The 23,765-nt window shown below is 35.3% G+C and overlaps 1 protein-coding gene across 1 annotated transcript in view; it reads left to right on the top strand.

The window, feature by feature from the left end:
* Window positions 1-23,548, top strand: part of LOC127175035 (MAM domain-containing glycosylphosphatidylinositol anchor protein 1) — a 250,165-nt gene extending 226,617 nt beyond the window's left edge. The window contains exons 17-18 of the mRNA XM_051125843.1: window positions 8,737-8,845; window positions 23,457-23,548. Coding sequence (XP_050981800.1) covers window positions 8,737-8,845; window positions 23,457-23,548 — 201 coding nt within the window. The remainder of the gene's footprint in view (window positions 1-8,736; window positions 8,846-23,456) is intronic.
* The last annotated feature ends 217 nt before the right edge of the window (window positions 23,549-23,765 follow it).

Genomic DNA, 23,765 nt, shown 5'->3' with positions numbered 1-23,765 from the left:
ATCTTTCACGGCATGGGAACGCACAGTCCGTTTAAAGTCTTGAAGATTACTGAAGTGGCCAAACTGCACATGACTGAAAGAAAAGCTCTGCTGAATATTATTACCACTAAACTACCTTTGTATATAAAATGAGTCCAGTCCGTGTAAGTCTTTTTCAAATGCATTTTAAACACTTCAGTATTGGATATGTATAAAAGTATTTATATACATTTTAGTGTAAGTGTAATGTGTTTTCTTACATTCATGTACTGTGCCAATGATATAGCAGTGGCTTGTGCTCCTCTGGTGTATGTTTGATTGCTCCCTGTCTATGATACGGTTTCAAATGGCAGTCAAGGCCAGTTGGTGCTGTACGTGTAAAGGCCCAGTATAGCGGTTCTCTTTTATAGAGCTCTTAAATGCCACCTGCCTGGTATTGGGCTGTTTAACACAACTATAAACGCTTACTACCAAAGTCTCCGTAGAATACAGTTTATAAATGCTTTTTAAACTTTATATCCTGCAGTTTAGTAGGATTTTATTTATTTATTTTTTTTTCCTTTTAACTCCGCTTATGCCAGTCAAGGTTTCTGGCACCAACAGACATGATTAATGTGATTTGGACAAAACACTAGCACTAATGATTAAACCGTTTACGTTGACATGATACCAAAAACCATGAGGCTTTTTGAAGAGTTGGGTTTTTATAATTTAGTTTTAATTTAGGAGACAATAGAATTTTGGAAAGTCTGCTGCATTTAAAATACTGTAAAAATGTGAAATAGTAATACAGTTTAAAATAACTGGTTTTAATTTGAATATATTTTAAAATATAATGTATTCCTGTGAGGCAAAGCTGAATATTTACTCCAGTCTTAAGTGTCACATGGTCCTTCAGAAATCATTTTAATATGCTGATTTACTGCTTAAGAAACATTTCTTATTATTAGCAATGGTAATACAAACTGTGATACATTGTTTTAGAATTTTTCAAGAAAACAGTATTTTTTTTGAAATTGGAATCTTTTGTAAAATTCTAAATGTCCTTACTGTTACTTTTGATCAGTTTAATGCATCCTTGTGGAATAACAGTATTAACCTCTTAATATAAATAAATATATATCTACAGATCATAATATCAGTTTTTTTTTTTTTTTTTTTTTTTTTTTTTTACTTGGGTGAGTATGGAACCACATAGCAACTATCCAGAACAGCAACACTCTTGATGGCATCTTTTGCACAGGTGAACCGTCCAAATCTAGCCTGAAGTCTACTGTTTATCTCGCACATCTCTAAAGTCTTTTTTCCGTATCTTAATGGAAAAGGTCACAGCAGGCAGAAGCGTTTTGTACATCTGTGTGAAAGATGCCAACAGGGAAACAAGATGATGACAAAAGCGCAAGAGCTTTACAAAGGAAGAGTTCAGGGAGCGAGGGAGGGCTGGTAATTAGCTTTGCTTAATTATGATTTTGTGAAAAGATTGAGAGAAGAGCAGAGAAAAGCGTCCACTCTGCAAGCGCTGATCCATTTTCACACAGCCCTTTAAGCTCTTTCCTCATCATCTCCTCTTTTCTCTTTATCCTCTTTATCGCTCGCTGGTTTCTCCGCTGATGCTCTCAGCTCTTTGTCGTGTTTGTTATCCATTAACCTCTCCTCTCTGTGTGCTCGAAATTTCCCATCACTCTCACCTCTCGCCTCTCTGCTACCACTGCTCTCCATAGCGATTGGTTGATGAAATTCACAGGACTACGAGGCTCCATTACAGCAGAAATCATAGCCTTCAGCAGCTGTTCTAGAACTGTTTCTTTTTTCTTTTCTGAAATTCAGTTTTATTTTTACCAAATTATGTGCTTTCCATTAATTTTATAGATTCCATTTTAATGGTTTCATGAAATTTTAATAATCAAAAGCATGTCTAATTAATTTATTTTTATTAGTAAATAATTTATTTATGATTATTTCATTGTTTGTTTTTTCTTTCTGTTTTTCAAAAAAATTGTTTTGTGTGTTTACATTTTCCCGGTAAATAATTTCTGGCAAATATTTCTTAAAAATAATGTTTTAATAATTTGATTTAATTGCACTGACCTACTTTTGATTTATTCATCCAAAATTTGGCAAATTCCAAAACGTTCCACATTGTACAGCAAATTTTACTTTTATGACTGCATTCCGCAATTGTGTCTGCATTTTTTAACATCATGGAAATCATAGGGCCCTAAAATATTATTACAATTCATTATAGCTGTTTTATATTTCAATAGATTTTAACATGTAATTTATTTCTGTGATGCAAAGCTGAATTTTCAGCATCATTATCCAGTCTTCAATGTCACATGATCCTTCAGAAATCATTTTAATAAGCTGATTTACCAGAGTTTTGAGCTTTGAACAAAGCTTAAAAGAACAGCATTTATTTGAAATAAGAATCATATGTAGCTGCTGAAAAGCCTTTATTTTCACTTTAGAAAATTTTAGTGACTCCAAACATTTGAACAATTTTCTTGATAAATAAAAGAAGAGTGTATTTCTCTGAACAATTGGGGTTTTTTATATAATAGGATTTTGGATGAACTGCTTTGGATACTCAGTCACTTTGGATAAAAATGCATAAATCTGCTAAATAAATAAATGTACTGTATTTGTGAATGCCTTTTAAAGCCATATGACAGTCTTACGTGCGGAATGAACCAAAATGTACGTTTTTAAAACGAGAAAAAAAAAGCATTTAAACCATTTTTTCAGGTGCTTTTTGACAGCGCCTGGTCATTGTATGTTGTCGAGTAGCAATGTTTTTCCTCACCTTTTGCGTTCCACAAAAGCGAGCGCGACAGAATTTCCTTGAACTGTTTCTTTAAGTTCTGCTTCACCTCCATCTCTCCCCTGCTCCTTCCTGCACGCTGCTCTCTAACTTCACCCAATCTAATGAACATGGAGCTGGAGAGGCGTCTGCATGCCTACGCCTCTCAGACGCCGTGCATAATTGTTTCTTTTTGTCTCCGCTGGCATCTGAGCTCATGTGTGAGAGGTGAATGGTCTGTCATACTCTTAATGAGCTCAACCCACTGAAGTCAACTCTGCTCTGCCCGTTAGAGGAAGCCATTTGCATTAACGAACAGAGAGAAAACACACATCGCCTCACCTACCAATTACCGCTACAACTGTCGATGGCGAGATCTTTTTGTGCATGTTTTGCGTGTTTGTGTTTGCCCTTTGAGCGTGTTTTTATGCATACAGCGACCTTGTAATTGTGGTAGCGTAGCTCGCGTTAAATGCGTTCTGTGTGTGTTTGAGAGTCTGGGCTTGTAATGCAGAAATATATATGCAGGTGAGCAGATATGCTTGTGGAGCGCCGCTTGACATTGCCCTAATGATGTCGTGTCACCCAGCGTCTACTGTGGCCCCGCAGCCAATTAGCACAGACAGGGAGACTGTTTTACACACACAAGACAAATCAAATTACCCATCTGCCCTCATCCCTTGATCCCGCTCAGCCTCTGTTATTTATTCAGCGTCACTCATTCATTTGTGCATCGTGGGGTGATGCTGCAGGTGGTTGTGTTGATAAAAGCACATAGGTCAAGAGAGTGTGCACTTAGCAAAGTATGCTATCTTCACCTGGTCAAGTATGTGAACTAGACTAGGTGTCATTTTAGGCTGAATGAAGTCTCCTCTCTCTGCTTCACATGATGTTGAAATGATCATACGTTCTAAGAAAAAAGTACAAAAACTTTGTACTCACAGAGGTTCAAACTGGGTGAATTCAGGTTGATTGAGACACTTAAAATGACTGTGGAAAAAGTGTTCCAATCAACCTGACTTCACCTACTAATTGTACACTTTAGGTGTTAATATGTACTTTTAAAGCACTAAAATGTACCTGCAATGTTCTAATATGTACCTCCCCACTGCCAGCTTTGTACCTTTATTCTTAAAGTGTATTTATTAGATATGAATAGAAATGCATATAAATGCCACCAGAATGGGATTTACTTTGAGGTTTGACTTTTGGTGATAATGTTACAGAAGTTGTAAGGTATCATAAATTGCGCATTGAGGATGCATCAATGGAATTGTAGTATTTATGTCAACAGTTGAAGTCAAAAGTTTGCATACATCCCAAAAGGGGTTATACAAATTGCATGTTATTTTTTATTTAGTACTGACCTGAAGATATTCCACATAACATGTGGAATAAAACAATTTTTGTTTTATTGTTGTGATCATTGTTTTTATGATTGTTCTACTTCTTTTTTGTGATTATTGTTTTTATTATTGTTTTTATGATTATTCTACTTCCTTTTATGTAAAGCACTTTGAATTACCTCTGTGTATGAAATGTGCTATATAAATAAACTTGCCTTGCCTAACATTTATAAAAATGACCCCATACAAAAGTTTACATATGCTAGATTTGTAATACTGCATTGTTACCTGAATGATCCACAGCTGTGTTTTTATTGTTTAGTGATAGTTGTTCACGAGTCCCTTGTTTGTCCTGAACAGTTAAACTGCCTTCTGTTCTCAAGAAAAATCCAGGTGGTTTAGGTTTTACAAATTCTTTGTTTTTTTTTTTTTTTTTTTTTTTTTTAGCATTTTTGTATATTTGAACCCTTTTCAACAATGATTGTATAATTTTGAGATCCATCTTTTCACACTGAGGACAACTGAGGGCCTCATATGCAACTACTTCAGAAGGTTCAAACGCTCACTGATGCAAAATTTTTCAATTTGAAGATCAGGGTAAATTGAACTTTTGTCTTCTGGGAAACATGTAAGTATCTTCTGTAGCTCCTGAAGGGAAGTACTAAATTATATTTAGGCAAAATAAGAAAAATGAACACTTCAAAAGTTTTCACCCCTGGCTCTTAATGCATTGTTTTCCCTTCTGAAGCATCAGTGAGTGTTTGAACCTTCTGTAATAGTTGCATATGAGCCCTGATGGATTTTTCTGAAGAACAGCAGGCAGTTTAACTGTTTAGGACAAACAAGGGACTCATGAACAACTATCACTAAACAAAAAAACACAACTGCGGATCATTCAGGTATAAACACACTATTTAAAATCAAGTGTATGTGAACTTTTGAATGGGGTTTTATTGTTTCTTGTGGACTATATGTAAACTTTTATTTGAAATATCTTATACAGGTCAGTACTAAGTAAAAAAATAACATGCATTTTGTATGATCCCTCTTATTTTGGTAAAATAATTAACATTTTGCATATTCTGCAAGGCGTATGTAAACTTGTGACTTCAACTGTGTATACATGTATATATTTAAAAAAATACATATATTTTTAATTTATTTTAATTTAATTTGTTTTGTTTCAGTTGTGTTTTTGTTTTCATTATTTTTTCTATATTTTTATTTATTTAATTATTTTTCTTTCTTTTTTAAAATATTACTATTGCTATTTTTACTATTTTAGTTTGGGTTTTTATTACTTTTTTAGTCATTTGTTAGTAATTTAAGTGCTTTATTTGTTTTTCATCTAAAATTTATATTTCAGCTTTACTTCAATAAAAAAAAAATAAAAAAAACCTTTAGTTTATAAATAATAGCCCTGGCATCCATACTCTTTCCTGTGCCCAAATTTTGTCCATGTTATGCAAAAGCTCTTCTAAACTAAAAGCTAAAATAAAGGGCCAGTTTGCAAAGTTTGAGAATGTGTGCATTGCTTTAGGTCTGTTTTAAGGGGCTGTGGGTGGATTAAATGTATTGAATCGCTCTGTTCACTTTTGCTCGTTTATACATTTCAATTACTTGTGCGTTAGTCCGCCAGCTGGGGTTTAGAGGTGTGTGTGTTTGTCTGGGGAGGGGGTAATTCTGTAAACTCCAGTTAGACTGAACGTAGCTCTGACATGGATCTGATTAGCTCTCTGCAGTGAGCTTCAGAGCTGCAGTAATTAAGCTGTCAGTCAAACGCAGCTTACATGGCGAGAAAATAAATAGCAGCAAAGAATGTGGGAGGAACTTATTATTATGATTTTACAGGCCAATGTGCAATTATTTTATAACTTTACCATACAAATGTTTGATATAATAATCACTTAATGGCAGAAAATGTTTAGTTGTGACCAGGGTCTTTCGTTCAGAATGCAGGATCAAACTGATAATAGTGTTCAAATTCCAGTTCACTTCCTGCTTTTAAATTGAGACAAGCTGCAGAATTGTAACTTGTATTTATGGATGTGCTGTTAAAGAAGTGTAGTTCCTAAAGAGGACATCAGATGTCCATTTTCCACAAGTTGGTATGATTCTTTAGGGTATTTATGAAATAACTGTAACATACTTTGGATAAAATTTAAAATTTCATAAAATGATAAAACAACATCCTTTTTACCTTGTCAAAATGAGCGACCTGTTTCAGTGCATGTCTCTCTAAATGATAATAAGCTCTGCTCACCCTGCCCCTTTCTTCAATTTTTGTGTATATTCAGTGGCACGTTACCATCAAAGACAATTATGCTGCATTCACGCCATATCGTAATTCTGAGATGAAAACACATGACATTCTACTCTGTGAATGATGTGTTTCTATGGCAACACTATCAACGCCAAAGTCCTCACATGCTCCTGAACTTGTAATTACAACTCGGAATGTTCTGAGAGTTACGACTTGGACCATCGACGGATGTACCACATGACCACTGCCAGGCTCATTTTGGCGGTGATTAGGCTCTACCTCTGAGTCCGACAACATGGAAAGCTAAGAGTAAAATGTCACGTGTTGTTATCTCGGAACAACACGTGAAGGCAGCATAAATCCACTGCGTCCTTAGTGGCTCTGATGTCAGAAGACAATGAAGACTCTTATGTTCACAACACTTGCATTGCTTACGAGACATCGTCATTGCATACAACTGGCTAAGGGTGGAAATATGCTAATACGGGACAGTCCATCAGGGTTCATGGGTGGGGCTTGAGCAATATGATGTCATACTGCTCAGAAAATCAAAGCGGCTTGATAAGTGAATGGATTTTTATCATTGTAGTGTGGTTGTGTTTACACACTGCTAAAACACATTCATATGCAGACACTATGGCCACGTTCACACAGCAGCAGAATACGGTTGTCAATACCGTATTTGAGTCCTTAATACGGTTACATTCACGCACAGTACGGTTATTTACAGGTGTGACGACCATGTTCTGTAACCGAACTCACACCTGTACATTTTCAGGACCGCATTCTTGGAACACTTGCGCTGTGTGAACGGAACACGACTGGACAACTGTCTGTCAACTTGTCTGTCACAGCCGCTCTGCCGCACAAGCACGCGTCTACCGTCTGCTGCGTGCTTTAATGTGTGGTTTTGGTAATTTACAGTGACGGAGAAATGATCTGCGTGTCATCTGAAAGTTTTATATCCAGTCTCCACCCGAGCCGCTCCCTCCCTTCAGTTTTGCGTTCTTAATGCGGCTCAAATGCTCTGCTCGCCACTCAAATTTAAAAGCTGCTGTCAGTTAATGATGATTTGATGGATGAACTTGTGGCTCGGTTGGATTTATGTTGTGTCAGAAACTTGTAATATTTTCAGTTTTACGGACGTTGCATCTTTGATAATGCATTTCGAGACTCACATCTGTAAGAAAATGTCAATCCCAAAAACTGACAGTGTGAACATGGCCTATGTAAAAGTGAATTTTGCATCCGATGTCCATTTTAATATTATGTTTTTTCCATAAATGTTAGGTAATATGAACAAATGAATGTTTGAAATGTTTTCTTTCTACAAATATATAATATATATATATATAAGGGTTGTAACGATACATGTTACGCACGCTGATGTTTGGTTCACTGTATATTATTTTGGTTACCTACTGCGCTGTCAATATATATGTATATATATATATATATATATACATATATATTGACAGCGTATGAAACCATGATTGCCAAACCGAATGATCTGAACTCTTCATACATATATATATATATATATATATATATATATGCAAAAGCCTCTATATACATCTGCCATTTTTCTTTAAAATAAGCATTTCTTTCTGGCTATTTTGCATAGGTTTCTCTCTCTCTCTCTCTCTCTCTCTCTCTCTATGTATGTATGTATGTATGTGTGTGTATATATATATATATATATATAACTTGAACTAATAAATGTTCAAAGTAAATGTTCTATAAATGTTTTTGAAAATAATAAGGTGGACATTTTGTGGTGCTGTATGGTCAAATTAGTGTCTGTTTTGATGGTCATGCTAATTGCTTTGACAGTAGTTTGGGTAGTGATATCAGATCAGTTACTATGTAACTACAAGGGAATATACATGCATAAATATTTAAAACATAAATGATTATTTTTGTCTGACAACTTGTTTACGAAAAGAAATTCTAGTTTTGTTGAATTTTTGGAATTACAATTCACAATTCATTTTCCTGGCATTCCAAATTGAGTTATTCATCCTGTGTTTATATTTAAATTTAAATTCACACTCATATATTTTAAAGTCAGTCAGTATTTTGGGAGTTTTCTCACTGTTGTTGGTGTTAACCCGAGTTCAAATTATGTTGGAGTTCAGTTTGTGTAAATTTCGTCCATTGTTAATTGTACCGTCCCAAACTAAAATGAAATGTGTGTTAATTTGTCTTTCTGTGTGTGTGTGTGTGTGGTTGATGGGAATGAAAAAAAAATGTGACTTGACAAGCGTCTGTTTTAATGGACTAGAGTGGCTTCAGAGCGAACATGTCACGGGCGCGACGGCTGTCTAACTCAGGTTTCTCTTTGTCAGGTGGTGTTCGAAGGTATCCGTGGAAACGGCTTTGAGGGAGACATTGCTATTGATGACGTTTCTGTTACCAAGGGGAAATGCAAACAAAAGGATAGCGTGGACAAAACAGGTCTGTACCATCAGCACAAAAACACACCTCTCAGCGTTCTGTAATGAACTTCATTATATCTCTTTATGTAGATGTAAGTGACTAAAAGCCACATTGCCAGTCAGCACACAGATCGTTTTTTTGTTTTGGAGTCTTAAAGCAAAAGAAAAGACAAAAAGCCTGTAAGTGATGAAAATAGACTGAGAACTGACCTTAAACTAATCTTATTTAATCATCCTTATGCATCCAAGACTTGCTTTCTTCTATTGGAGAACAGGTTTTTTTTGGTCAAAGTGGGGACTTTCAAGTTCAAAAATGAATGAAAAAGCACCATAAATGTATCGTCTAAGTAATCGATACAGTGCGAAGTTTGAAGCCATACAAATCTTGACATCCACTCTAGTTCTTCTTAGTATATGTTCATGAGAAAAGTGAGGTCTGGTTTGTGAAAAAAAAAAACTCTTCTTTTTAGTAATTTGGTTGATTCAGTTCTCAAAACTGTTTTGAATGATGCATTCATGATTCATCAGCAGTTAACCTTGTACAGTCTAAAATATGAAAAAATACTCAGAATCTAGTGTTTTTTTTATTAATGTAACCGTTTATTAAAACTTTTGAAAACTCAGACATGATTCAGAAGCCCAAACTAAGCCGAAATTGCTGATATTTATCTGGCTAAAGTAAGATAAAATACTTACAGCTTATAATGTAAATCAAAGAGATTTTAGAACAATATAGCAGACTACTTGTATAACATGTATGTACATGTTTCTGTGATGCAAAGCAAAATTTTCAGCATCATTCCTCTGGTCACATGATCTTCAGAAATCATTGTAATATGCTGATTTATTATCAGTGCTGCTTAATATTTTGTTGGAACCTGTGATACTTTTTTTCAGGATTCTATGATGAAAAAAAGTTGCAAGGAACAGCATTTATTTAAAGTAGAAATCTTTTCCAACTATATACACTACCGTTCAAAGTTTGAGGTCATTTACATTTTTTTTTTTATTATTATTTTTATTAAAGGAGAAGTCACCTTCCAAAACAGAGATTCACATATAATGTACTCACCCCCTTGTCATCCAAGATGTTCATGTCTTTCTTTCTTCAGTCGTAAAGAAATTGTATTTTTGAGGAAAACATTTCAGCATTTTCCTTCATATAATAGACTGCTATGGTGCCCCGATTTTGAACTTCCAAAATGCAGTTTAAATGCGGCTTCAAAAACTTACATTGTTAGGATTTATATATTGAAAAATACTGTTCTTTTCAACTTTTTATTTCTCAAAGAATTCTGAAAAAAACATCACAGGTTCTGAAAAAATATTTGGCAGCACAACTGTTGCCAACTTGGATCATTTTATTAATAATAATAATAATAATAATAATAATAATAAATCTGCGTATTTGAATGATTTCTGAAGGATCATGTGACACTTAAGACTGGAGTAATGGCTGATGAAAATTCAGCTTTGCATCACAGGAATAAATTATATTTTAAAGTATATTATTATAGAAACTGTTATTTTGTATTGTAATAACATTTAGCAATACTACTGTTTTTTTCTGTATTTTTAATCAGATAAATGCAGTCTTGATGAGACTTCTTTAAAAACGTTACAAGTCTTACTGATCCCAAACATTTGAACAGCAGTGTAAATATCAGTCACTCTATATCTCGCAATAATATGTCTTAGTAAAATAATTTAAAATGTTTAGCTGTATGATCAAAGCTCTGTAGTTTTTATTATGCAGGCAAAATGTAATGCAATGCAATACAATAATTTGGAGATGATAAAAACATGATTTTATTTTTAAATATTAATATCCTGCATAATCAATTAAAGCTAAGTTCCTTCAATCCAGTAATTGTTTATCTTGAAATATTACTACAAATTTAAAAGTCATCATTGCTTTTACTTTATAAAGATTTTACGGCAAAAAGACACGTTGAACCATGACCTGAACTATGAACTATGAAATGAACTATTAATCAGACAGCAGAATTCATGTAGAAGATATCAGCAGTTTTCAGCAAAGTTTTGACCATAGATTTCAATAAATTTGCGTGTTAAATATGCTACAACAGGTTTCAGAGAGTTAAGAGTTCACTGGTGATGAAAATAATTACTAAAATAATGAGATTTAAATGTGCTTCTCACACAGAGCTATCCCATGACTTCAGAAGACTAAAAAGCACAACTCGCTTTTATGGCACTTTTGTGTTCTTTGAGCTTTTAATAATACAGACAGAATATCAAACGGTTTGAAATGACACGAGGGTGAGTAAATGATGACAGGATTTGAATTATTCCTTTACAATCGGACGGTTTTAAAGAGTTTTACTGAACTGTCTATAAGTGAGATGTGCCAGGATTGTGTCTGCCGCACCAGTGCGGGGTTGCTGGTGGTGGAGGCAGCTGTAGTGGGCTGCAGGGGCTCGGGCCCAGAGCCCAGCTCTGACAGCTCTGGCTTCTTCTCACCTCGTGCAGCCCTCTGATGGTACGGCAGGCCTCGGGTCTCCTCCTGAATGCTGATCTTGGCACACGATGGGTGTGAATGCATGCACACAGACAGGAAAAGGCCCAGCGCCAGAGACTCTGAGAGAGAGGAGAGAGACAGGGCAGCTGTCCAGAACACCATCCCCCTCAAAACCCACCAGATGAATTGATAAAATACCATTCTCATTACTGTAATGCAAGAAAATATACTGATTAATATATGCTTTAAAATGCCTAATATCATTAATTATCAAAAATTGCCTCTAAATGAATGTTTTTATGTTTTAGAAGTCACTTCTTCCCAAAGCTGCATTTATTTCATTAGAAATATAGTAAAATTGTAATATAATATGTAAAACAGTAATATTGTGAAATATTATTAAAATGTAAAATAAGTTTTCTTTTTGAATGTACTTTAAAATAGAATTTATTCCTTTAATACAAAGCTGAATTTTTAGCATCATTACGCCAGTCTTCAGTGTCACATGGTCCTTCAGAAATCATTCTAATATGCTGATTTGCTGCCCAAGAAACATTTCTTATTATTATCAATGTTGAAAATGGTTGTGCTGTTTAAAATATATTTAAAAATAAATAAATAAACACTGACATTCAAAAGTTTTTAAAGGAAACATAAAACATGCATCTCTTACACTCATCAGAATTTCATTTATTTGATCAGAAATACAGGAAAAAAATATATAATATTATGTAATTGATAAAGTATCAGTTTTCTATTTAAATGTACTTTAAAATAGAATTTATTCCTGTTAATGCACTGCTGAATTTTCAGCATCATTACTCAAGTCTTCAGTGTCACATGAATTTACATAAACCATTCTAATATTCTGATTAATTATCAATGTTGGAAATGGTTGTGCTGCTTAATATTTTTTGGGACCTGTGATACATTTTTCAGGATTTTTTTAAAGAATAAAAAGTACAGCATTTATTCAAAATAGAATTTTTTCAAACAATATAAGTATTTACTATCACTTTTTATCAATTTAATACATCCTTAATAAAGGTATTCATTTCTTTCAAACAAGGAAAGAAAGAAAAAATGAACTGATCCCAAACTTTGAACGGTAGTGCATATTGTTAGAATTTAATAAATACATTTTTTGTTTTTAAAAATATGCTGTACTTTTTAGCATTTTATTCATCAAAGCATCAAAGAATCCTGAAAAAAATTATCACAGGTCCCAAAATAAATAAATAAAATATTAAGTAATACAACTGTTTCCAACATGGATAATATATAAGCATATTAAAAGGATTTCTGAAGGATCATGTGACACTGAAGACTAAAGTAAGGATGCTGAAAATTCAACTTTGCATCACAGGAATAAATTATATTTTAAAGTATATTCAAATAGAAATCTATTATTTTCAATTGCAATAATATTTCACAATATTACTGTTTTTTCTGTATTTGTAATTAAATAAATGCAGTGTTGATGAGCAGTCTTCTTTACAAAAACATTAAACATCTTACTGATCTTAAACTTTTGAACGGCTGTGTAAATATATACAGATTCTAATTTTTCTTTTGATTTTATCCAATATGACCTGGACATATTTCCATAATTTTTTTTTTAATTGTGGCCTAATGCTGACTGACTGTCACAATGTTTCACTGACATAAAGTCTGCCATGAGGCTAGAAATAAACACTTTTTCTGTCCGATGGATAAATATACACTACAGCACTGCTGCCATTATTTAACGTGAATAAAAGCTGTTGTGGAAACAGTTAATGTGAACATTTTTAAACATGTTTCTTTATTATAAGCACTCCTAGGAAAGAAATCTAACAGCCACCTCAAGCGTCATCTGAGATGATTCAAAGCATACAACATCAAACCGCATTCAGTGTCCATGGCAGCGGCTCCTTATCAGCCAACCTTGAAGATAATACAGACACTCCAGCAGAGAGAAGCTCTCCCTGGTGCCAGAAAAAAAAAAAATAATGAAACTTCAACATTACCCTTTACACAGCATTATGCTTATTACATCTACAGAGACATGCAGAAAGACAAAACCAATATATATGTAAAATATCAATATAAATGTAAATTAAAAATGAATATGAAGAGTATATGAACAAATAAGAACATATGAATATGACTAGATGATTATATTTAGATAATGAATAAAATAAAAATTAGTTAAGATTATAAAAGACTGTTCATTTGGCCTCTCTTCCAGAGAGCAAAGAAACAAACAATGTTCAGGGTTACTCTCTTGCCATGAGACAGATCCACAACAATTATCAAAGAATTATTCAGATCAGAGCAAGAACAGTTCATTAAAAGTAATGTATACTATTACAACTATGAAGAATAAACCAGTAACTGTCCTTAAAAATGACCTCACAGCGCTTAGTCACACAGTCTTTCATAGAATCATTTCTTGAATCAAAGACCTGAATCCCCATCACATTTTCAGGGCATAGTGATCTTTGATAGATTGAAGTCTTGACCTTTTTGATCTGAATATTAAAAATGGCAAAACCCTTATTCTTACTCTGTGAAACCTGTCAAGAACATGTCCTGGTCATATTTCATATCAAAACCGAGAAAGATATATAAGCCGGGTTTTTAGGACTATTAGGTATTTTTGTGGGTGTGACATTGACATGACAATGAAGCACATTTCACCTTACAGTTCATATTACCATAATGCAAAACATCTCATTCCTCTTAGTATAATATAAAAAAATATATATTAATTAAATGTTATAGATCATTTAAAAAAACATTCAAAAGTAAAATTTGTGGTTGAATTACAGTAATAAAAAAAATTGACTTGATTTTTATGCAAATATACACTGCCATTCAAAAGTTTGGGATCAGTAAGATTATGTTTTTTAAAAGTCGCTTTTTCTCAAAAATACAGAAAATGTGATATTATGAAATAGTATTTCTACACTGACCAAAATTATAAACGCAGCACTTTTGTTTTTGCCCCAATTTTTCAAAGATCTAAGACTTTTTCTATGGACACAAAAGGCCCATTTCTCTCAAATATTGTTCACAAATCTGTCTAAATCTGTGTTAGTGAGCACAGGTGTGCCTTAGGCTGGCCACAATAAAAAGCCACTCTAAAATGTGCAGTTTTATCACACAGCAAAATGCCACAGATGTCGCAAGTTTTGAGGAAGCGTGCAATTGGCATGCTGACTGCAGGAATGTCCACCAGAGCTGTTGTCCATGAATTGAATGTTCATTTCTCTACCATAAGCTGTCTCCAAAGGCGTTTCAGAGAATTTGGCAGTACATCCAACCGGCCTCACAACCGCAGACCACATGTAACCACACCAGCCCAGGACCTCCACATCCAGCGTCTTCACCTCCAGGATCGTCTGAGACCAGCCACCCGGACAGCTGCTGCAACAATCGGTTTGCATAACCAAAGAATTTCTGCACAAACTGTCAGATACGTCTCAGGGAAGCTCATTTGCATGCTCGTCATCCTCATCGGGGTCTCGACCTGACTGCAGTTCGTCGTCGTAACCGACTCGAGTGGGCAAATGCTCACATTCGATGGCGTCTGGGACTTTGGAGAGGTGTTCTCTTCACAGATGAATCCCAGTTTTCACTGTACAGGGCAGATGGCAGATGCCGTGTATGGCGTCGTGTGGGTGAGCGGTTTGCTGATGTCAGCGTTGTGGATCAAGTGGCCCATGGTGGCTGTGGGGTTATGGTATGGGCAGGCATATGTTATGGACAACAAGCACAGGTGCATTTTATTGATGGCATTTTGAATGCACAGAAATACTGTGACGAGATCCACGACCATCACCTCATGTTGCAGCATGATAATGCACGGCCCCATGTTGCAAGGATCTGTACACAGTTCCTGGAAGCTGAAAACATCCCGGTTCTTGCATGGCCAGCATACTCACCAAACATGTCACCCATTGAGCATGTTTGGGATGCTCTGGATCGGCGTATACGACAGCGTGTTCCAGTTCCTCCCAAAATCCAGCAACTTCGCACAGCCATTGAAGAGGAGTGGACCAACATTCAACAGGCCACAATCAACAACCTGATCATCTATGCAAGGATGTGTTGCACTGCATGAGGCAAATGGTGTTCACACCTGTGCAATAATCATGCTGTCTAATCAGCATTTTGATATGCCACACCTGTGAGGTGGATGGATTATCTCGGCAAAGGAGATGTGCTCACTAACACAGATTTAGACAGATTTGTGAACAATATTTGAGAGAAATAGGCCTTTTGTGTCCATAGAAAAAGGCTTAGATCTTTGAGTTCAGCTCATGAAAAATGGGGGCAAAAACAGAAGTGTTGCGTTTATAAATTTGGTCGGTGTATTTAAAATGCCGGTTTTCTATATTAACGTCATTTAAAATATAATTTATTCCTGTGATGTAAAGCTGAATTTTCAGCATCATTGCTCCAGTCTTAAATGTCACATGATCCTTCAGAAATCATTCTAATATGCTGATTTATTATCAATGTTGAAAACAGTTGTGATGCTTCAGTTTTTTGGTGAGTTAAAACAGCATTTATTCAAGTCTCCACTATCACTTTGTATCAATTTAACACATTCTTGCTGAATAAAAAAGTTATATATATATATATATATTTAACATTATTAATTTATATTATGTATATTGTTACAAAAGATTTTATTTTAAATAAATGCTTTTCTTTTTAACTTTTTATTCATCAAGGAATCCTGACAAAGTGTCACAGGTTCCAAAAAAATAAAGCATCACAACTGTTTCCAATATTGATTAATAAATCGGCATATTAAAATGATTTCTGAAGGATCATGTGACACTGAAGACTGTGGTAATGGTGCTGAAAAGTCAGCTTTGCATCACAGAAATAAATTGTATTTTAAAGTACTTTAAATAGAAAACCAGTATTATAAACTGTTAAAATGTTTCAATATTTTAAATTTAATATTAAAAAACAAAACAAAACATTACAAATCTTACTGATCCCAAATTTGTGAACAGTAGCGCGTATTGCAGGCAAATGTGTCATTTTTGTCATTCTGTTTGATTGAGCAAATTTTTAATGATTTACAAAGTTCACTAAAGACTTCACTAAATTATCTTAAATGATCATCATATACATTCACAGGAGGTTTATCTAATTAGGTTTCCTTTTCAGTCCAACTGCTTAATTTGCCAGATGGTCTCACATTTCAAAGCCACATCTCAATTCTTTAAGTCACATATCATGCAGTGTCATTTTTTTTAATAAACCGCTAGGATTAAGCAAATTAACTTTTTTTTATTCTAATTAAATGATACACCAGCTGTTAACACTGACGTTTACACCACATAATGAACAAACTTAAATAGGGTGTAGAGATTCTGAAAAAGTCGAGGAAGCACATTGTAAAACTTGTCATCATGAATATTAATTAGGAGATGTAACATCTCACCTCATTTGCTGAAAGGCATGAAAGCAAGTATTAGCACTACGGTAAATAACCATTATTGTTTGGCTGTTTGGTTTTAAAACATGCTGCCTTATATCAAACCGCCAAACAAAACAAAAAGTTATCTCCCATATTGTAACGTGACCTGAAACAGATTCGCCCGCATACATGCACCACTGTGCAACGTGCCAAAGCATGCACGCTGCCCGCTAGGCATTAGTTTCTTCTGACAGTAACGCGTACGGACATTTTTCATATACCAATCCACATAGCTCCTACTGCTCCAGCCTGATATTTTCCCAATTTTAAATTGTTAAACACCTCAGGAAGCTGTCATGGTGAGTGGAAAAGTTAAAAAAAAAAAGAAAAAAAAAAAATTTCCCCATTATTATTTCAAGTTTTAATGTAAGCTTATACATTAGTCTCTGGATGAGTACAGCTCTGCTTTCTCCTCTGTACCTGGGTTGGCATGAACACTGCTGTTATATCACACACACACACAGACACGGCATACACAGTAAAACCTGTTCGTGCCGCCCACAGGTGCTGAGCTGTGCTTACACACAGGAAAGTGTAACGTGAGCTGCGTGCGGCGCACCGCAGGGCAGAACAAAAGAGCCAAATTAATGATTAAGATCAATCATTGTGAAAGCTCCCTCTCAGAGAGAATATTCCAGCTCTCAACCGTACGGATTGCTGATAGCGATTGTTTGTTCAGGAAAAGTTGTATGTGTGTGTGCGCGCATGTGTGCACCGTTAGCTTGCGGGCTCTGTCTCTGACCCATGAGGCTTTGCTATAGAGGATATGTGCATTCATCAATGAAACTCCTCTCCTCTTTGATTCTTTGATGTTTTTCAGGGTCTTTCCTGTTATACAGTACATTTGGAACTCTGTGGGTATAACAGACTTTCAGAAGTCTGTTGTGGTTAAGCTCAAACATTTTCAACAGGTTTAATAAATAGGATGGATGCCTAAAAGGATGTGAATAAAGAGCTAAAATTAGGCATTCATAACTTCGGTTTGATAAATTTTAATGTTATCATACTGGGTGAAAAATTTTCAACTGAGACAAACCAACTAAACCAACAGAACATCACAGAATTCATTAAATTTCTGCGTTTAGTGTTAATTCTGACAGCAAATTTTGATTTAGTCTTAAGGTCATTGCACACTGAAGTCCGTAATTTTTGTATGCGTTTTTTCGTAATCGTCATTCTAAAAATTTGTCACACACAGAAACCTTGCACACTGAGTCCGATGCATATTAATTAATCTGTTGCAAAACAATACACAATGGAATCTGATGATTTTGTTGTCCACTCTCTTCTTAAAAGAGAACAAGAAAGGACATACTGGGTCCAGAGAGGAAGGAGAGAATACTTTTTGTGCGCACCTCCTTAAGGAGCTTATCCCGGGTGATTCAAAGTTTACTTTAGGATGTCAGTAAACTTTAATGCTTTACTAACATTACTGGAGCCACATATTATAAAGAAGACCACTCATTTCCATGAACTCAGTGTTCAAGGACCTTTACAGTGCTTTGAGATGTGAGACGAGGTGGATGAACTTGTCAAATGCAATTCTGGATTTTGGTGTTCGCTTGTACGGTGGCTCTGATCTGTCAAAACACCTCTCAAAATGCTTGCTATGGATGCAAAAAAAAAAAAAAAAAAAAAAAAAAGCAGAAAATCGAACCTGATCCAAATTTTTAGTTTAGTTACAGTGTAATGCATTTCTTAAGCATTTCTCTAAAATTACCAAACTCATTGTATAGGTTAGATATTAAGGTTTTATCATGATAGGCACAGATTTGTTACATCTTAAGTGAACGTAAACAGTTGGGAGAATATCGGAAGTGCATTAGTACACTGTATCCCTGCATTTAGTTCCAATTTATTTACTGTATGTGGCATTGATGTTAATCAAGTAACAAAAGTAAGAAAGAAAATCACTCACTGCTCTTGATTGAATCACTCTAGTAGCTCTAATAAAGATGAATCTAAATTTTTTCATATTAATTTGTCTGCTTGAAAGAATGAAGAATGTGGTAAACAAGTTGTTTTAAAGAATGTTGTTTTAATTAGCCATTGTCATTTTATTGAAAAGAAGACCATGTTCTTGTTTCATTATAAGTGGTTTCATTAAATTTTATTATAAAGGCATGTTGCGTGTCACAGCAGTTAAATCTGTGTCTATCTTAATATCAAACCTTTTCAATGAGTTTGGTCATTTTAGAGAAATGCTTAATAAATGCATAATTAAACCCATTAGATTTTAGCTGACTAAATTACTGCAAATTTAGTCGACTAAAATCTTATATTTTGTCAGCTAAAACAATTCGAATTACTAAAATATGACTAAAACTAAATGGCATTTTAATCCAAAGACTATGACTAAGACTTAACACTGAGGGATAGGTCACCCAAAAATGAAAATTCTGTCATTCATTAATGTTGTTCCAAACCCATAAGACCTTTGTTCATCTTTGAAACACACATAAGGATATTTTGATGAAATCCGAGAGCTTTCTTGACCCTGCATAGACAGCAACGCAACTACCACATTCAAGGCCCAGAAAGGTATTAAGAACATTGATAAGATAGTCCATGTGACGTTAGTAGTTCAACCACGATATTATGAAGCTACAAGAATACTTTTTGGGTGTAAGGAAAACAAAAATAACACAATGCAAGTATTCTCGTAGCTTCATAAAATTACGGTTGAACCACTGATGTCGCATGGACTATTTTATCAATGTCCTTTTTACCTTTCTGGGCCTTGAACTTGTCAGTCGCGTTGCTGTCTATGAAACTGTCAGAAAACTCCAGGGTTTCATCAGAAATATCTTAATTTGTGTTCTGAAGATGAACAAAGGTTTTACAGGTTTGGAACATGAGGATGAGTAATTCATGACAATTTCCATTTTTGTGTGAACTGTCCCTTTAAGGAACTGGTTTATGTTAGTTAAAGGATTTTACCAACTGGATGGAAAGTGATATTGCGCACTCAGGATTCCAAACAGGAAAACAATATCCTCAGGAAAATTTTTTTTGAAAATATTGATTAGTAAGGGAATAAATGAAAAAAAAAAACAACAAAAAAAAAAACACCTGATTAAATGAAGATTATTTCTTGATTAACTGTTTGTTTTTCTAGAAACTAGAGAATATGATTTTCATCTTTAGACATGATGGGGACATGATGGGGACATGAAAATGTACTGCATAGCCAGAATGACCCTGGTCTCTTCTGTTCTCCTCTGGCCTGTTCTGCTCGGGGTGCTGCCCGTGGGAGCTCAACTGAGAGCTGTTCCTACTTTAGAGATGAATGATGATTGGCTCTGACGTCCCATGTGTTACTGTGCCCCCATAAATCACACCATGACTGGGATTTGGCTGTAGGGTGAAAAGGCGGAACGGCTAGAACGAGAGAAAAAGAAGTATGTGCGATTTGAAACGAAGGTGACCTGTTGAATCGGAATTAGAAATCTGAAGACCGCACGACACCCACACACATTAAAACATTACACCACCACGGACTGTTGATAAATCAGTTTTTGGATACTTTATTAACTAATTTTCCTCTCGTTTGGATTATAGGTTATAATATTAGCCTTATTTTGCTACGCAAGTGCATATGCAGCCAGTCCACATACACACACATCCGTAAACCCACTCTTAAAATTGCCCACCTCCTTCAAAAGTCCTTGAGAGAGATGTCACGGCTCACACGCTCTTGTTCTTTATTGAAAAGGAAGAATAAAAAGCTTTATTATGAATATATTGATTTCCTGCTAGCCAGAGAAATCCTTGATATAAATTCATATTGATTTTTTTTTAAATACAATACTTGCTCTTTATTTATTAAACCATTTTGTTGGCAGCTTGCATGCATAAATAAATGCGCAAGTGCACGTGATTTAAGTCTTCTTCTCAAACAACACTACAAGCATGTTTGGTCCAGCCCTCATATCATCATCTGAGGCCATTTTCTGCGAGCTGTGCCGAAAGATATTACTCAACGTTACCTCTGAGAAGTAATGACTTGTAATTGTCCTCTCGCAGGTCATCCATCTTCCGTAGCTCATAGATATTACCGCTTGCGGCCTCCGGTTCAGTCATACGATGATGCCAGCCACTGTAACCCCATTCGTCTGATCCATTATTTCAGTGTCCCACGCTCCTTTGTGCCAAAACTCGACAGGAGCACAAAACCATTTACGAAGTTTCTTTCTGAAAGGGGTCTGATCATGAAGCTATTGTGTGGTTAAGAGATGTTTTTCTTTACAAAAGCATTTTATCAACTACATATTGAGGTAAATTGCCCCATTTTGGGTGCTTTGAATTAGATTTGCAATGCTTTAGGCCTTGAACCAGTCACTTCTCAGCATGTACTGCTCTCAGTTTGTATAGAATGCAAGCCGTAGGTCACATTCACTGTCACAGATAATGTACCCTTAAAAAGGACAGCTTTTTACTTTATCTACCCTTAAAAGGTGCACATTAGTACCATAAAGTAGTAATGTGTTCCTTCAAAGGTATAGTTCACCCAAAAAATGAAAATGCAGTCACCATTTACTCCGAAATAAAAAACATTTCCTGACCATTTACTTACCCCCATGTCATCCAATATGTTCATGTCTTTTTCTTCAATCAAAAAGAAATGAAGGTTTTTGAGGAAAACATTCCAGGATTTTTCTCCATATAGTGGACCTTCAGTGGTGGCCAATAAGTTGAAGGTCCAAACTGCAGTTTTAGTGCAGCTTCAGAGAGCTCTATACGATCCCAGCCGAGGAACAAAGGTCTTATCTAGCGAAATTATCAGTTATTTTCTTATAAAAAAACAAACAAAAAAAAAAACATTTTTAACTTTTTAACAACAAATGCTTGTCTTGCACTAGCTCGACTTCACACATTACGCAGTCACATTGGAAAGATGACAGTTGAGCCTGGTTTCTCCTAAGTTTTGTTTCTCCATTTCTGGAGCCACTGTTGCCTCTGGCTTGCTTATTTCAGGACACTTAATTTCTGGTAATATTATCAACTTGATTGCACAGATATTATTTGAACTGAACTGGACAGGACAATGACATCAATGAATCGATGATGAACTGTTTTTAGCTGAAAATTAAGTGTTTACTATTGTCCTTTTGCATTATCGACACTATTTTCCTGTTTAATGCTATAAGCTGCTTTGACACAATTTGTATTGTTAAAAGGGCTATATAAATAAAGGTGACTTGACTTGCATGACGTAAGCCAAAGTACCGACCTAGTGTTTACAAAGAGAGACAAATGCCTCTTGCAAAAAAGGTAACAAACGCCCTTTGCAAAAAAACAACAACGATGTTGGACGATTTTGAAGTTAGAGGACGATATAAAAGGAATTTTTTCATTCTAGAGATTGTGTAGAGGTCTCCAAACTGTAATTTGGACCTTCAACTCGTTGGCCACCATTGAAGTCCACTATATGGAGGAAAATCCCTGAATGTTTTCCGCAAAAACCTTCATTTCTTTTCGACTTAAAAATGAACAAACATGAAGATATTGGATGACATGGGGGTGAGTAAATCAGGAAATGTTTGTTCTGGAGTGAACCAATCAGTAGTAATCAGAGTAGTTGACTTCCGGAACAAAAATATACAGATAATTTACTCATCCCCTTGTCATCTAAGATGCTCATGTCCGTCTTCAGTTGTAAAGAAATTGTTTTTTGAGGAAAACATTTTAGGATATTTCTACATATAGTGCACTTCTATGGTGCCTGTGAGTTTGAACTTCCAAAATGCCGTTTAAATTGCAGTTTCAAAGGCCTCTAAATGATCCCTACTGAGGAATAAGGGTCTCATCTAGCAAAACGATCAGTTATTTTCTTTAAAAAAGAAAAAAAAAAATCAAATGCTCATCTTGTCTAGCTCTGCTGTGTTCATGCGTACTCTGTGTAATCCGGGTCAGTACAGTTGGGGTAGGTTGAAAAACTCCAATCTCATTTTTTTTTTTTTTTTTTGTAAAGGGCGTTTGACCTTTCACTTTATAAACACTGGGTTGGTACTTCTGCAGCAATGATTTTGAAGTTGGAGGAGAAAATAAAATGGGAATTTTTCGACGTACCCAAACTATATTGACCTGGATTACACAGAGTACACATGTGCATCGCAGAGCTAGACAAGATGAGCATTTGAGAATAAAAAGAACACTAATTTATTCATTTTTATTTTATTTTTTTTAGAAAATGACAGACCGTTTCGCTAGATAAGACCCTTACTTCTTGGCTAGAATTGTTTAGAGCCCTTTGAGGCTGCATTTAAATTGCATTTTAGAGGTTCAAACTCGCAAGCACCATTAAAGTCCACTATATGGAGATAACTCCTAAAAATGTTTCCTCAAAAAACGATTTCTTTATGACTAAAGACAGACATGAACATCTTGGATGACAACAGGGTAAGTACATTATCTGTTTAAAAAACAACAAAAAAAAAAAATTCTGGTAGTGAACTTATCTTTCAAGTCTGCTGAAATATCAGAGAGCAACTTCCAAGCAATTTCTTCCGGAGCTGTGATGCTCATGTAGGACATGCAGCTTTGAATCCCACTCACTCCCACAATGCCTTCTTGTTTCTTTTCCACTGTTCTGCAAATGGACAACAATAAAGAAGTTGTTGTGTAAAGAGTGTAATAGAGTGTTTGTCTTTATGTTTACAGCAGTTCTGTCTGGGACACAGCAGAGTCTTCACCTCCTTCCTGCGATCGTCCAGCTGCTCGGCACCATCTGTCTGACGTTCCTCCTCAGATGATACAGATAACCCTGAGAGCACACACACCTCCAGTGTAGGACGCCCCCCGCGGCAGCAATAAGAACTGCCCCAACATGTGACCACCTGCTACTGCCTCCTTCATTTCCTCCTGTTTCTCATTCCCTCATCTCCTTACCACTCATGTCTACTTTTCCTTTGGTTTCTCATCATCTTTTGTGGTCACTTGTTGAGCTTATATCTGCTAAGTGGCACCTTT

Source organism: Labeo rohita, chromosome 13 (genome assembly GCF_022985175.1).
Source record: "Labeo rohita strain BAU-BD-2019 chromosome 13, IGBB_LRoh.1.0, whole genome shotgun sequence".
Classification (NCBI taxonomy): Eukaryota; Metazoa; Chordata; class Actinopteri; order Cypriniformes; family Cyprinidae; genus Labeo; species Labeo rohita.
Note: the sequence above shows the minus strand (reverse complement) of the source record. Positions and strands in the feature narration are given on the sequence as shown.